The sequence below is a fragment of the Arvicanthis niloticus genome, chromosome 9 (genome assembly GCF_011762505.2).
Source record: "Arvicanthis niloticus isolate mArvNil1 chromosome 9, mArvNil1.pat.X, whole genome shotgun sequence".
Lineage (NCBI taxonomy): Eukaryota > Metazoa > Chordata > Mammalia > Rodentia > Muridae > Arvicanthis > Arvicanthis niloticus.
Window position 1 is genome coordinate 22,556,399 of NC_047666.1, and position 15,409 is coordinate 22,571,807.

At 41.7% G+C, this 15,409-nt stretch overlaps 1 protein-coding gene and 1 pseudogene across 1 annotated transcript in view; both read left to right on the top strand.

The window, feature by feature from the left end:
* Positions 1-15,409, top strand: part of M1ap (meiosis 1 associated protein) — an 84,609-nt gene that overhangs the window by 13,779 nt on the left and 55,421 nt on the right. The window contains exon 3 of the mRNA XM_034512541.2: positions 6,759-6,944. Coding sequence (XP_034368432.1) covers positions 6,759-6,944 — 186 coding nt within the window. The remainder of the gene's footprint in view (positions 1-6,758; positions 6,945-15,409) is intronic.
* Positions 8,256-9,677, top strand: LOC117714925 (nuclear respiratory factor 1 pseudogene; annotated as a pseudogene).

The following is a 15,409-nucleotide window of genomic DNA, read 5'->3' on the forward strand; positions in this document are numbered from 1 at the left end:
CACACCTTTTTTTAGAAGCAGGAGTGTGAGGAAACTCATTGAATTCATCCCTATAGATTGGCCTCCAAGGATACAAAACCAGAGAGAGAGAAATAGACAGATATCTGAAAAGGGAAACAAAAACCACTCAGTATCGATGTTGTGATAATTTCTCTTATCTCCCTGTTACTCCCTAGTAGTATAGGTGGCCATTTTAAAATCAGTTGAACCCTTAATCACTTCTTTAGGAAAGGCAGGCCATTTTGTACTAAAAACCATGAACTTATGGGAGCTTAACCAAGCTGGGAAACAGCTTATCTGCCAGATGTGAAAGTAAACTAACAAACCAAGGAGAAAGTTTAAGCCTTTAGTCACCTACTGAAATTGAATAATCAATAGTCTAACCAGGAAAAGTGCCTAGTCCCTGCTCCGTTTTGTTAAAGGTGCTGATGATGTTGCTGGTAGGTTTTCGTAATTTTTTTTTTGTTTTGTTTACTTAATTCAGTATCATGGTGTCAACCATATTGACCTGAAGCTCACTGCATGGCTCAAGCTAGCCTCAAACTTGCGGCAATTATCCTGATTCATTCTACTGAGTGCTAGGATTACAGGTGTGAGTCACCACACCCAGCTTCCCCCCCCCACCCCCCGTTTTTGTTTTTTGTTTTTTGTTTTTTTTCCAGAATGATTGAGAGCTAAATGTATTGGCACAGATGAAGGAACAGTCTCTCCATTGAGTGAACCCCAGACAAAAAGCTTTGGTGGCTTTATAACCTTGGAGTTAGAGAAAGCAGAGGGAAGGCTGAGAGTAGAAAAGACTGAGTTAGAATAGAGAAAAGTGTATTCATGTTTCCCTGTTCCTCCCATAAAGAAGTCTTGGGAGAAGCTCTTGAGGAGAACCTCACTGTAGGCCTCAGAGACCTAGGAATGAAGGCTCTTGGGAGCCAAATATCCCAAGAACAGGGCGTGCCAGGGCAGCATGAGTCCTTGGCCATGTCCTTCAGAGACTGCAGTGAACTGGCTGTGTACCAAAGCCACTTTTCCACCACATCATGAACCCTGCCAGGTAAAGCCCTTTAATTGCCTATAGTCGGTCCTGAAAAAAAAGTCACACATAGGACTCCTCATTGGTAACTCAGAAATAATTTTACAAGCCAAAATTTCATAACTGTAAAACAGTAAAGTCAGTGCTAGTCAGAAGCTCAAGGAAATAACAGGAGTGACAATCATTTGATGTATACAAACAATCCAGTCTATAAGGAAAAGAGGCCCTTAAATCCATTTTTACTGAACTATATAGACATCTGACATTTTCTGTCCACAGAGACACCCAAAATGTAAATGTAGAAAGACAGCATATGGTGGGTCATTTCTAGGACGTACCCAAGATTACCGTCACATTTAATTTTTTAGTATCATCCAATAATTCTGAACATTTTATAAGGAATCATGACAGAGAATTCATAATTAAAATATTAGAATTCTTTTTATAGCTATTGTGACATGAATATAAATAATTCTAACCTGAATGATTAATTTCCCCCTCAAAGGAGGATTCCAGAAGAATGTCCTTCCTGTGACATTCTTTAAAATTTTTCATTATAAAGAATTTATTGAACCAGGCTGTGGTGGCACACGCCTGTAATCCCAGCACTTGGGAGGCAGAGGCAGGCGGATTTCTGAGTTCGAGGCCAGCCTGGTTCGAGTTCCAGGACAGCCAAGGCTATACAGAGAAACCCTGTCTCGAAAAACAAAACAAAACAAAAAAAAACCAAACAAACAAAAAAGAATTTATTGAAAGTAATCTACAATGAGGTATTAGGGTTCTGAACACGTCGGTTTACGTATAGTGTTTATTTCCTCATCCTTAGTAGCTGATATTCAAAAGGAATTATGTCAAAGCAACAAATAACACAGATAAAGGTAAATTCTAAGAAGGATGCTGTGGTAGACGATAACTGAGTGCAATGGAAGAGGGAGAATAAGACAAGGAAATATAATTCTGTCATGTGGTGAATCAAATACTGCTAGAGAAATAGTTTAAATGAATCACATAAACATGGAATTATGAAGATACAAACCAAAACAGGCTCAATATTCCTAGTCGTGACAATAAAAGCATATAGAAAAAGGGGAAATAAAAATGCACAATACAGTTATTTTTCTAAAAGCTGTAAAATAGAAAGTGTTGGGGCTGGAGAGATGGCTCACAAGTTAAGAGCATGTACTGCTCTTTCAGAGAACCTGAATTCGATTACCTGCATCCATATTAAACAACTCACAACTGCCTGTAACTTCAATTTAGGGGATCTAATGCCTTTGGACACTTACAGTCATGTGTATATAACCACAGACACTACACACACACATACTATCTTTTTCCTTCTTTCTTTCTTTCTTTCTTTCTTTTTTTTTTTTTTTTTTTTTTTTTTTTTGGTTTTTTGAGACAGGGTTTCTCTGTGTAGTCCTGGCTGTCCTGGAACTCACTCTGTAGACCAGGCTGGCCTCAAACTCAGAAATCCGCCTGCCTCTGCCTCCCAAGTGCTGGGATTAAAGGCGTGCGCCACCACCACCTGGCCACATACATACTATCTTAATTTGGGTTTCTTTGCTGTGAAGAGGCACCATGACCACAGCAACTCTTACAAAGAAAAACATTTGATTGGGGCTGGTTTACAGTTTTAGAGATTTAGTCCATTATCATTATGGCAGCATGCAGGTAGACATGGTGCTAGAGGAGCCAAGAGTTCTACATGTTGATCTACAGGCAGCAGGAGACTGTGCCACACTGGGCGTAGCTTGAACATATAAGATCTCAAAGCCCATTCCCATAGTAACATACTTCCTCCAACAAGGCCACACCTCCTAATAAAGTCACTCCCTGGGCCACGCATTCAAACACATGAGTCTATGAAAGCCATTCCTATTCAAATAACCACATATACACAGAATTTTAAAAAAGATAAATGTCATAGAAGCTATACTGTAACTAAGTACAAACATCTGACACCAATAAATGCTAAGCTCATTTGCTAAAAAATTTTTAAACTGATATGTTTTTATCACAGCACATTCTATTATATTCAGTAGACTCAGCTACAACAAAGTGCCCACAAAACAGCCAGTGGATAAATCTACTTGCCCCAATACTGGCAACCTGAGCTCAATCCCTGGGACTCATATAGTAGGAGAGAACTGACTCCAGGAAGTTGTCCTCTAACCTCCACAGACATGGTCCTATCCTCATGACTCCTAAATAAATGCAAAAATAAATTAAAACTAAAAGTAAGTAAGTAAAAGGGTAGGCAAAGGTATAGTAGGCAAATGCAACCCCATTCCCCCTAAAAAGAAGACCATGATCACCGTAAACAAGGTTGAATTTGAGAGAAGAAGCATTTTGTGAAATCAAGAATACTATTTCAATGTCAGGCACAGAACAGAATGGGGTACAGAATGCTCAAAAGGCCTACAAAGGATAACACAGGCATCCTTCTGTTCAGACTCCCAAGTACTGGAATCAGAGAATGCCCACATACCTAGATATTGACTTCAAATATATAATGAAGTATTAGAAAGGGGTGTGTAAGGAAAAGGCTTAAAGCAAACTAAGCTGGGCTGGGAAAATGGCTCAGTGGGTAGGTCAATGGCTTGCTGCACAAGCTTGAGGACCTGAGTTTGAGTACCCAGATCCCACATAAAACCAAGCATGGTAGCACCTGTCTGTAATCCCAAGGTCCTATGTCTAGGTGGGAGGCAGAGACAGGAGAATCCCTGGAAACTCTAAGGCCCTGTATAGCACAACACCAAACAGCAAAGAGACCCTGACTCAAAACAAGGGGGAAGGCAAGGAAGAAACCCTAGGTTTTCCTCTGACTTCCACAAACCCACATGAAATGTGCCCATTTGTGCACATGTACACACACACACATACACACACTCACATACATACACATAGTCACACACATACATACACCACACAAATAAATAAATAAACCTTTTAGGCTATATTTATGGTTTGATTTCATTTATTTCTTGAATAGGTTTTTTTATTTCCCTACCTAGATTTTTCATTTTCTTTGTGTCAGAATTGATGTCTAGTTTCCTGTGCCTTCAGGTCCCCCTCCCTGAGGCTTCAAGAGAGGAACACACAAAAGCAAAGTAAGAAAAGTGAAACCTGACTTAAATAGTCTTCTTGCCCTGGCAGTATTATAGCTGAAACTCATGGGTTTTATAAGCATGGCAAGTACTCATTTCTGCTTATGGGTTATGTCTTAGTCACCTTTCTATTGCTGTGAAGCGACACCATGAGCATGGCATCTCTTATAAGAGAAAACATTTAATTGGGGGCTTGCTTACAGTTTCAGAGGCTTAGTCTATTATCAAGATAGCAGAGAGCATGGTGGCAGGAACAGGAAAAACTTTTGCTGGATGTAGTTAAGAACTACATCCTCTTTGGTTGGTGGCTTAGTCTCTGGGGGCTCCCAGAGGTTCAGATTAGCTGGCACTGTTGGTCTTCCTATGGGGTTGCTATCCTCTTCAGTTCCTTCAATCCTTCCCTTAAGTTTTCCATAGGAGTCCCTGACCTTAGTCCAATGCTTGGCTATAAGTATCTGCATCTGTCTCAGTCAGCTGCTAGTAAAGCCTCTCATAGGACAACCATGCTAGGCTCCTGTTTGCAAGCACAACATAGTATCAGTAATAGAACATGCACAGGCTAGTCCAAAGCCTTCAGCCCCCTAGCCCCCCACCCTCCCTACACACACATATGTAGCAGAGGATTGCTTTGTGTGGCCTCAGTGGGAGAGGGTGCACCTAATCCTGTAAGATTGGATGCCCCAGGAAAGGCGGATGTTGGGGATGGGGTGGGTGAGAAGAACTCTGGGAGGGGGTACAGGGAGAGGGGAAAACATTTGGGATATAAATAAATAAAATAATTAATTAATTAATTAAAAAAAAAACTTAAACCTGATTCACAGGCAGAGTGAGGGTCTGACATGGTCTTTTGAAACCTCAATGCCCACACTCAGTAACACACTTCCTCCAAAAAGGTCATACCCTCTAAGCCTTCTAATCCTACCAAACAGTTCCACTCCCTGGTGATTGAACATACAAATATATGAACCTCTAGGGGCCATTCTTGTTCAAACCACCATAGGTAGGAAGGCTCTTTTTGTTCTAAAGCAGGATTCTTTCCTCTTCCTTACCTAATATTGTTGCTTGGAATTCCTTCAAATAATGTCTTGGATCTTCAGCACAACATCCTTCTTAACTCATACATCCTTAGAAGTATCATTGAACTGAATCAGATTAAATTACATTCCTCCCTAAGAACCGCTCTTTATAAAGGAGGATGGTGAGGAGAACCATGAGGTCACTTCACTTGTACAGGGTTTACTTGTTGACCCCTTAAATTAAGCAAGATTCTCTTCTTCACTGAAATGCCCCTAAGAAAGGATTCAATTGATCCTTATCAATTGTGAAATGAGAGACTGCATTAGAATTCTTGTTTCAGGAGAAACATTTTTTGTTGGTGGTGTTTGACAGATTCTCTATTTATAGCCCCAAATACCTTGAACTTTAATAAAAACTTGAACTCTTAGTCATCCGCCCTGTTTCTTGAATGCTGCAATACCAAGCCAGGGAAACACCATTCTCAAACAGAGAAGCTCTTAGTGATTGACTAAGAAACCCAGATAATATCTAAAGTTAGCCCTCTTAGACTTTCCAATGTGCAGATCACACAGAGTAAAGCTGTAGTCATGGGCTGGACACATAGAACAGCAGTTAAGAGTCTGTGCTCTTGCAGGGGACCCAGATTTGGTTCTGAGCACCCACATAGTGGCTCACAGCCTCGGATCCAGGATATCTGGTGCTCTCTTTCAGCCTTTGAAGGCACCAAACATACACATGGGGCAAAACATTCATGCACCTAAAATAAAAATAAAAAACACACAAACACACAAAGTAGTTGCAAAGACCTTTCACTGAACAAATAAATGATTTAAAGCATTTCCTTCTCTATTTCTGATAAATCCACATCGTCTAAGATTTTTAGCTGCATTTTCCCTTCTGCTTTAGAGAAATTTTAGTGCAGTACTTAGAACATGATTGACATTCTCTCTGTTCAGTCAGACATATAGGGTTTTAGGAAAAGAACGAACTCCTAAGAAGTTAATGATGAAATAAGACTGCCAATTAGCCTTTAATCCCAGCACTTGGGAGGCAGAGGCAGGGGGATTTCTGAGTTCGAGGCCAGCCTGGTCTACAGAGTGAGTTCCAGGACAGCCAGGGCTACACAGAGAAACCCTGTCTCAAAAAACCAAAAAAAAAAAAAAAAAGACTGCCAATTAATCAAGCCTGGGTGTTTGGTAGTTTGGTATCTGTTGATATGATAAACATCATGACCAGAATCATTTTGGGGAGAAAGAGATTTATTTGGCTTACACATCCTAATCAGTCTATGACTGAGGGAAATCAGGGCAGAGTTCAAGCAGGAAGAGGAACTGCTGAGAAAACATCCTTACTGCCTGCTCTCCATTGCTGGCTTAGCCTGTTTTCTTATATAACTCAGAACTACCAAACCAGGGTTGGCCCTCCTACACCAATCATTAATCAAGAAAATGTCCCCACAGGCAAGCTTAACAGACCAATCTAACAGGCAATTCCTTGATTGACATTTCTTCTTCCCAAGTTACTCTAGTCTGTGTCAATTTGACAGAAGCTAACTAGCATACTACGTTTCTAAAGATTTGTTCCTTTGATTCCTTTTCTCTCCTCAGCAAGTGAGAGGGAACTTCGTTAGGCTGCAGGCCTGCATCTCAGAGCTCCGCATGCTACAGGTAGAAGGTTGTCACAGACCACATCACACCTCACTACCACTGGCAGTAGAGGATGGGCTCCAGCAGTTCAAACAGTACAGCAGTCACTTGGCCACAAATGCTGCTCGGCCCTGTACTTCCCTGGAGGTAAGAGACACTGCTTTTTACAACATGAAGCCGTTTTCCCATTCCCACCTATGCAATGTTATTATCCTTGTTGTTCTGTTTTATATACATTGAATATCATTTTCAAGATGAGATGTTCAGCTACCTGCTAGTAAACTACATTATTTCCCTATCCTATGACCCTTTTCTTTTCTTCTCAATACTTTGTCTTTTTTTTCTTGGTGTGTGTGTGTGTGTGTGCGTGCATTTCAGTGTGTATCTCAGATACCCTGAACCTGGAGTTACATGCAGTTGTAAGTTTCCCAATCAAGTGCTGGGAACTGAATTTCAATCCTCTAAAAGAACACCGAATATATTTGTATTTTTTAATTTTTACTTTGTTTTCAACTATATGTGTGTGACTGGTTGTGAGCGTGTGTGTGTGCAGGTGCCTGCAGAGACTAGAGGCATTGGATCCCCTGGAGCTGAGGTTATAGGCACTAATGGGATCCCTGCTGTGGGTGCTGGGAACCAAACTCAGGTCCGAAGGAAAAGCAATACAGGCTCAGAACCACAGAGCCATCTCTCCTGCTCCAACAAGTGCTATTAACTGCCGCCACCATGTCCTCGGTGTCACCTACTCAGCTTTTAACATGCAAAAGGGCATCAAAAGAAACTGGAAAACAGGGACCAAAGTGAACTATAAGAAAAAAAACTGAAATAAATGAAACATGAATACAGCTGCCCAAGAAATTTGGAATTTGCAAGGTGAATGTTAAATTTCCTAAATTGGCTCTGGTTTACATCTATCTGGGTACCCTTAAAGCCAGACAGGGAGGTTCACACCTATAATCTCAGCACATAGGAAGGTGAGGCAGGACTAAACCAGTCCAGGCTACACAGTTAGTTCCAGGCCAAGCTAGATTACAGAGTCAAATCTTAGCAAAAAAAAAAAAAAAAAAGCCCAAAATTAAGAAAAAAAAATTGAAATTTTCTTCAATCAAATTTTTACTCAAATTTTATTATTTTTTCTTTGGGATTAGCAAATGTCAAAGTTGATGATATTCTGGTGCCAGGCTGAGACAACCATAAAAATATAAATAAGTTATGGGTGGATACTCCACAGGTACATGCATGAATATGGGTTAAAATAATCTCGGCAGTCTCATGGCACAGGCCCACGGTAGCACAGCCGCTCTGAGGTCAATGTAGACCTCAGTTAGTTTCTCACTCACCCACTGATGGACACTTGGGTAGCTTCCACCTTTTGGCTGTTGTGAATGATGCTGCTATGAACATGAGTGTGCACATGGCATTTTGAGACCCTGCTTTCAGTCCTTCTGGTAGATCTTCATGGAGGAGCACGAAGTGACCCAAACTGAACACATGGCTACCACAGAAGCCCATGAAGTGGCCCAGCAAGTACAGCAGATCCATGTAGCCACTTAAACTGAGCATAGTATGCTAAGTGCTGATGACGACTCCCCTTCCTCCCCTGAGGATACTTCTTATGGTAACTCGGACATACTCAACTCCACAGCAGCTAATGAGGTAACTGCCCATCTGGCTGCTGCAGATCCTGTGGGAATGGCTGCTGCTGCTGCTGTGGCAACAGGGAAAAAAAAACGGAAATGGCCTCATGTGTTTGAATCTAATCCGTCTATTCAAAAGAGATAGCAAACATGTTTGCTTCGGAAACTCAGAGCCACATTAGATGAGTACATGACACAAATAGGACAGTGAGCGATTGTTCTCTGCATCTCGCCCTCCAAACCCAACCCCGTCTTTAAGGTGTTTGGCGCAGCACCTTTGGAGAACATGGTTCAAAAGTGATCTGGAAGACCTGGAGTCTGCTCTGGCAGAACACGCCCCTGTGCCATAGGAGGCTAATTCAGAACTGCCACCTCTCGCCATTGATGGGAGTCTAGTCTCTGTGGACAAAATGAGCCAGGCTCAGATGCGGGCATTTATCCCAGAGATGCTCAAGTATTCCACAGGTCGGGGAAAACCAGGCTGAGGGAAAGAAAGCTGCAAGCCTGTCTGGTGGCCAGAAGACATCTCATGGGCCAGTGTCCACAGTGACATCCACACAGAAGAGCAAAAGCAAAGGGTTTCATGGTCCTAGGTATTGCAGACCATAGTTAAAAATTGTTATAAGCAACATGGGCAGGAGGATCTTTTATATGCTTTTGAAGATCAGCAAACACAAACTCAGGCCACCACCACACACAGTGTAGCCCATCTTGTACCATCACAGACCATAGTACAGACCTTCAGCAACCCTGATGGTACCTTGTCGCTCATCCAGGTTCGTACGAGGGCAACAGTAGCCACGTTGGCTGATGCTTCAGAACTGCCAACCACGGTCACTGTTGCCCCAGTGAATTACACTGCTGTGGCTGATGGAGAGGTGGAACAAAATTGGGCCACATTACAGGGTGGTTAAATGACCAGATAACACAAGAGTCCATCCAGGGGGTAGCATCACTGGCAAAAGCTGCAGTGGCAGCTTCTCAGGAGATGCAACAGGGAGCAACTGTCACCATGGCCTTCAACAGTGAAGCTACCGCCCATGCTGTCACCACTCTAGCTGAAGCCATCTTACAAGGCGGGGGACAGATAGTCCTGTCTAGGGAAACCGAAGCAGCCATGGGAACACTTACTGGAGTTCAGGATGCTAATGGCTTCTTTATGGCAGACTATGGATGTTGCAAGTAGATCCTGGCAAGAAGGCTACAGGTGGGTTCATCTTTGGGGAAAGAGGGAAGCAGCTGAGAGCACAGTAACTGCAATGTTGCCATTCCAGACTCTGCTTCTTCTGTGGATGACCTAATTCCCTTGCAAAGAACTTGTCCCTGGCAGACAAGATGGCTATGCAAGTATAGTTCAGATGTGAGAGACAGAGAGAGACAGAGAGACAGAAAAAAGGACTGGTTGCAATGACTGGTCTTGGTGAATAAATGGACTCTAAGATGGTGCCAGTCCTACCATCGAAGAAGAAGAAACCTTTAGATGTCAAAGTAGAGGAGCTGCTGCACTAGATGTTGAGGTGGGGCTTTGCCCCTAAAGGCATCGCTAGAGCACTTCAGAGAGGTCTCTAACAATACATACATCAAGGAGAAGAAAGGAAGTGTTCATTGCTGGGTTGGCTTGCTACTGGCGGCTTACATGCTTTCCAGCTCCTACCTTTCGTACAAGAACTCAAACCTGAGTGTTCGGTAACCCATATAACCACTGAAGTGGGGACAGTGCCCAGGGTGCACTCTGGACCATGATTGTCTTCCTGAATCCTGTGCGGGGAACTTGATCTTTGACTCTTTTCATACCCTGAGAATTAAAACCCAATAAAAAAAGTGACTCGTTTTAAAAAAAAAAAAAAAAAAAAAAATCTCAGTTTTGGGGACCTCTGGCTGCAGACAAATGAGTTGGAAAATAATTGTGGTGACTTCCCATTGCAAGTTTTACATGCCAGGAAGGTGGAAGTTGCCACTTTGTCCCAACAGTTATTAAAATGCTTGCAAAGTCAACAATTCCCTTTAGATGCCTAGGAGAAGCAAGGTTATAATGCAGAGCACACAGCTCCAGAATCAGACAGACAGCTGGACTGACCTCAGACTCACAGCACACTAACACAGAAACCCCCATGGAAGCCACTGCCTGGGTAGGAAAACCCAGATGTTAGTAAACAGCTGAAAGGCTAAGTCTCAACATTTAAAACTCCAAGGAACCCAGTCCTAAAGCCGTGCACACGTCTATGAGCTCCAAGTCTAAGAGTTCAACTGGACCCTTAAGAGAAAATTTCCTTAAGACTGGATGGCAAGGGGGTGAGACAAGAGGGAGCAGGCATTCTGAAATACAGTCAACAGTTCTCTTTCATAAGTTCTGTGGTCAGGAGAAACTAGTTCAACAGAACCTAGGGTTTGATCTGACCTAACTAGCCTGAAGACAAGAGACACCAAACCCAAGCTAATTACAGCCTTCCACATAGAAAGGAATCATAACTCCAGCCCAATCCAGTCCCCATGCTCCAACCCAAGGGGAAGAAAACACTGAGAAACACTTGTAGAGCTTGTATTTGAATATCAGCTTCTCTTGAAGACTGGGAACAAGTAACCACATTATTATTTTATAAACTTGTTTGGGGGGCTGGTGAGTTGATTGAATAGGTAAGAGCACTTGCTGTTCTTGCAAAGGACCCAGGTTCAATTCCCAGTACCCACATAGAGGTTCATCATCTTCTCAGACACCAGACACACATGTGGTACTCAGATGCTCTCACAGGTGAAATACCCACACACATAAAATCATAAAAAGTAAATCTAAAAAAATGTTTAAAAACTTGACTGCATGAGTTTTAAAAAACATATTATTCTATTATTTTAATAGAAAATAATAATAGTAGAGAATGCATCCCCTCAGAGAAATACCACATTTGTAAAGGCCAATTACAATAGCATCTTTGACCCAGTGGAACCCATCTGAATATCATATAAAATGACAAGTGGAATAAAAGGCAAGAGACACCATTTAAAGTTAGAATAGGTATTAGAACCAGGCATGGGCCAGGCAGTGGTGGTGCACACCTTTAATCCCAGCACTTGGGAGGCAGGGGCAGGCGGATTTCTGAGTTCGAGGTTAGCCTGGTGTACAGAGTGAGTTTCAGGACAGCCAGGGCTATACAGAGAAACCCTGTCTCGAAAAACAAACAAACAAAAACAAAACAACAACAACAACAAAAAAAAAAAACAGGCATGGTAGGTATGCTAGATTATCTGACTGTAGAATCTATTTATATATACGTGTGTGTGTGTGTGTGTGTGTGCTTATTTATTTTTGACACAAAGTCACACTATGTAGCCCTGGTTGGCCTGGAACTCACAATGTGGACAAGGCTGTGCTCCTACATTTGGAGATCCTCCTACCTCTGCCTTCCAAGTGTTGGAATTATAATCATGCACTACCACATCTGGTACTTTATTGTAGAATTTAGAAAACAAGGATTAATACACTAGCAGAGAGCAGGGCAGGGTGACACATGCCTGTAATTCCAGTACTTGGGCAGGAAGATTGATGCAAGTTCAAGGCCAGCTTGGACTATAAAGGTAGTATCACCAGGTTAGCAAGGGCTACAAGGAGACTGTCTTAAAAAAAAAAAAAAAAAGACAGACATACAGATGGTAGACGCATAGGTTGGTAGATACATAAGTGGATAGATGGGTGAGAAATGGATGGATGGAATGGTGGATTAGACTCTCACTCTATGTAACCCAGTGAAAGAAAAGTCAAGACCATAATAGTTTCTATTCCTACAAGAGGCAATAGCTGAAAACAAGGGAAAGAAGCCAGGAGATCGCTGCAGAGCAGCACCACACACTCTGAATGATAACGGCTGAGATCTGTCCCAGCGGACCTGCCTGTGCAAGCAATGATGCAGGAACAGAAGTAGGATGCTGAGTTTACTGCAGTCATGGCAGATCCACAGAGCTACCACAAACCAGCCTGATCTAAATGACCACGGCTGATGCAAACAGAGACAGCTTGAGTCTTGGTAGAACAAACCATTTTGAGCTAAAATGGTAAACAGTAGACCAGGCATGACTATATCAGAGCCTCGGTGTTTAGCCCAAGCCGGGGCTCCCAGCACTGGGGATAAAGTGAGTTCAGGCCAGCCTCATCTACATAATGAGTTACAGGCTACCCAGAGCAAAAGGATATCTCTAAAACAAACAACAAACAAATCAGAAATCCAGCCATTCGTAACAAGAATGTGTAACAAACCAAGCTTGGGAAATTCAATCATCCAGTACACATGAAACACTCTACCCAAATTCTAGTCCATGTGGAGGACTAGGGCTGAAAGATGAGGAAGTGCTGACACCTACTGGACACTGCGCAGAAACTCAACCCAAAAGGTAATAGGTGTCCATCAGGACACTGCATACCCAGGAATCTGGTTTTATGGGTTTGAACTGGAGCTCTAACCCTCAAATCCCCTGTCAGTTTGCTACAGAAGATATCACAGGAAAAAAAGGAACTCAATAGTATCTTGTCAAGGAAGAAATCCTGACTGACGTTATATAGAATACATATGATAGATGTTACATATTACAGAATACATGTGGAGGGTCATTGAACTCAGAGGCTTGTACATGTTGGGCAAGCACCATGTAGTCTTTTTTTTTTTTTAATTAAGATCTTTGAGTTATATAAGTATCTGTTAATAGCTTTGTTGTGAATTTTATGTTGCCTGATTAGGTTTCATGATTACTGTGTTCCCACACTCACCCTCTCATCCTATTGTGGACTCTCTATCATTTACTCCTCTCTTTTTCGCATGCCTCTCCCTTTACCTCTTAGATAGGATTTTCTGTGACTTCCTTAAACTGTTGATCCTAATAATATCCCAGCTTCATTCTTCTGTCTGTTTCTCTCAGTTGCTCTAACCCTGAGCCCTGTCCTTCCTTGGCCTGTTTCCTAGCCTTAGTAACTAATGGCTTGGTGCACACAGCACTATTCTTGTTTGTTTGTATCCCAATAGTTATTAAAGTTAAATGACCATTTTTGACTACTATGATATTTACATAGTGTGATGGCTTCTACAGTTAATAGTCTACTCTGGGAGTGGTATGGTGGATAGTGCCTGACACCGTGCCACAAGGACAGGGTTGGGGGGATTCAGCTACTGAATCACACCACTCACAGTGGGGAGGAATGACAACTCAGAGTCACTAGTCCTACTGAAGTATCGCAGACACCTCTACTGGAAAAATGCAGCTGAATTTTTAAATCCAACCAATCCAATAAACGTACAAGTAACAATGAAGAAATACAGCAGACATGAAGAAATCAAGACAATGGGACCCCCCCCCTCTGGAAAGTGCCAGTTCTCCAGTGAGGGATTCAATGAAAGTGAATCAGATGAAACCACACACACACACACACACACACACACACACACAAATTAAAAGAATAATCATAAGAATTTGTAATAAATCAAAGAAGATGCAAATATACCTCTAAATGAAATCAAGGGGCATTCAAATAAGCAATATACTACAGAGCTGGTCCACACCAATGCTTATTGTAGCATTATCCACAGTAGCTAAATTATGGAGTCAGTCTATGTCTCTCAACAGCGGAATGCGTGAAAATGTGATCTATGTTCAAAATGGAATTCTATTCAACCAGAAACAAGATAACACCTTGTCACATCATTTTTAGGAAAATTAATGTAACAAGAGATTATCTAAGTGGTAAGTCAGAATCAGAAGACAAAAGTCACATTTTCTCATCTGTGGGTCTTGGACTTTATACAGATATATAAAACCATATGTATACATGCATAACGTAATAAAGTAGAAAGAAGACTGTTTCGTGAAATGAAGAAGACTAACAGGAATGAAAGGGGTGGAGGAGCAAGGGTTACATTCAGCTTCTCCAAAACCAAAATAAAACACATAATAAAATGAAATATTAGTATTAAGAGGAAATAATTCATCAAGCTACAATTTGTGTGAAATTGGACTTGGGAAGGATGAGAAGAAGGAAAATAATATCAGTTAGAAATATGTTTAGAAGCAAGTGAAATGCATGGCATCTGTGATATAAAGGAGGGGAGAAAATTCAAGATTGTCGTTGCATGTCTGAAAGTCCTAACCCATGCTGGCCTCTCACTTGCTATGTAGCTGAAGATGGTCTTGAACTTCTGATTCTTCTGACTTTACCTCCCAGGTGCTGGGACAGAAGGTATGATGTGTCACACTGCCTGGCTCAAAGTTAATATTTTAGATTAAACTACCTGTAACATAGTATAGTGTTATTTGAAAGTCGACTTGGATGGCTCATGAATATATGTTGTAAGCTCTGGGACAGTCATTTTGAAAAGTATATATGGGCCATAAATCACCAAACTACACTAACACCGATCTCAGACAGAGATGGTTTATTGAACGCACACCCTAAGACTGATTGATCAGGATCATAGTTGAGGCTATGGCATTGAACATCTTTTTCTGTTGTGTTATAAAGAAAAAAATAAACAAAAACCACAGTGAACTCATATGCAGAAAGTGTTGCCTGGTGGTCAGTTCTGACTCAAGCCATTTTAAACATAATAGTTCACATTGACCTTTAACTTAATGGGTCATGTAAAGCTTTCTGGAGTTTCTTAAGATTAACAAACCTCATTCAGAACATACAGAACATAACAGGGTTTGTGGTCAGCATGACCCTGCTCTGAGTCAAGGTATTTTTCTGTGTCAATGACTGGCAGGCATTTTACAGCAACAATATGAAATAGCTGGCAGGCATAGAAAAAAAATGGCTACAGCTATGCTTGAGGGACAGACCTCAACAGATATATATCCTGTGTGCTAAAATTAGGAAAGAAAATGAAATTATAGTAGCTGCTTAACTAACATGAGAAGTATGGCAATGTGGCTCAAGGTAGAGTGTGTTCCAAGCATGCAAAAAGCCCTGGGTTCAATCCCCAGCAGAGCAAAGATAGA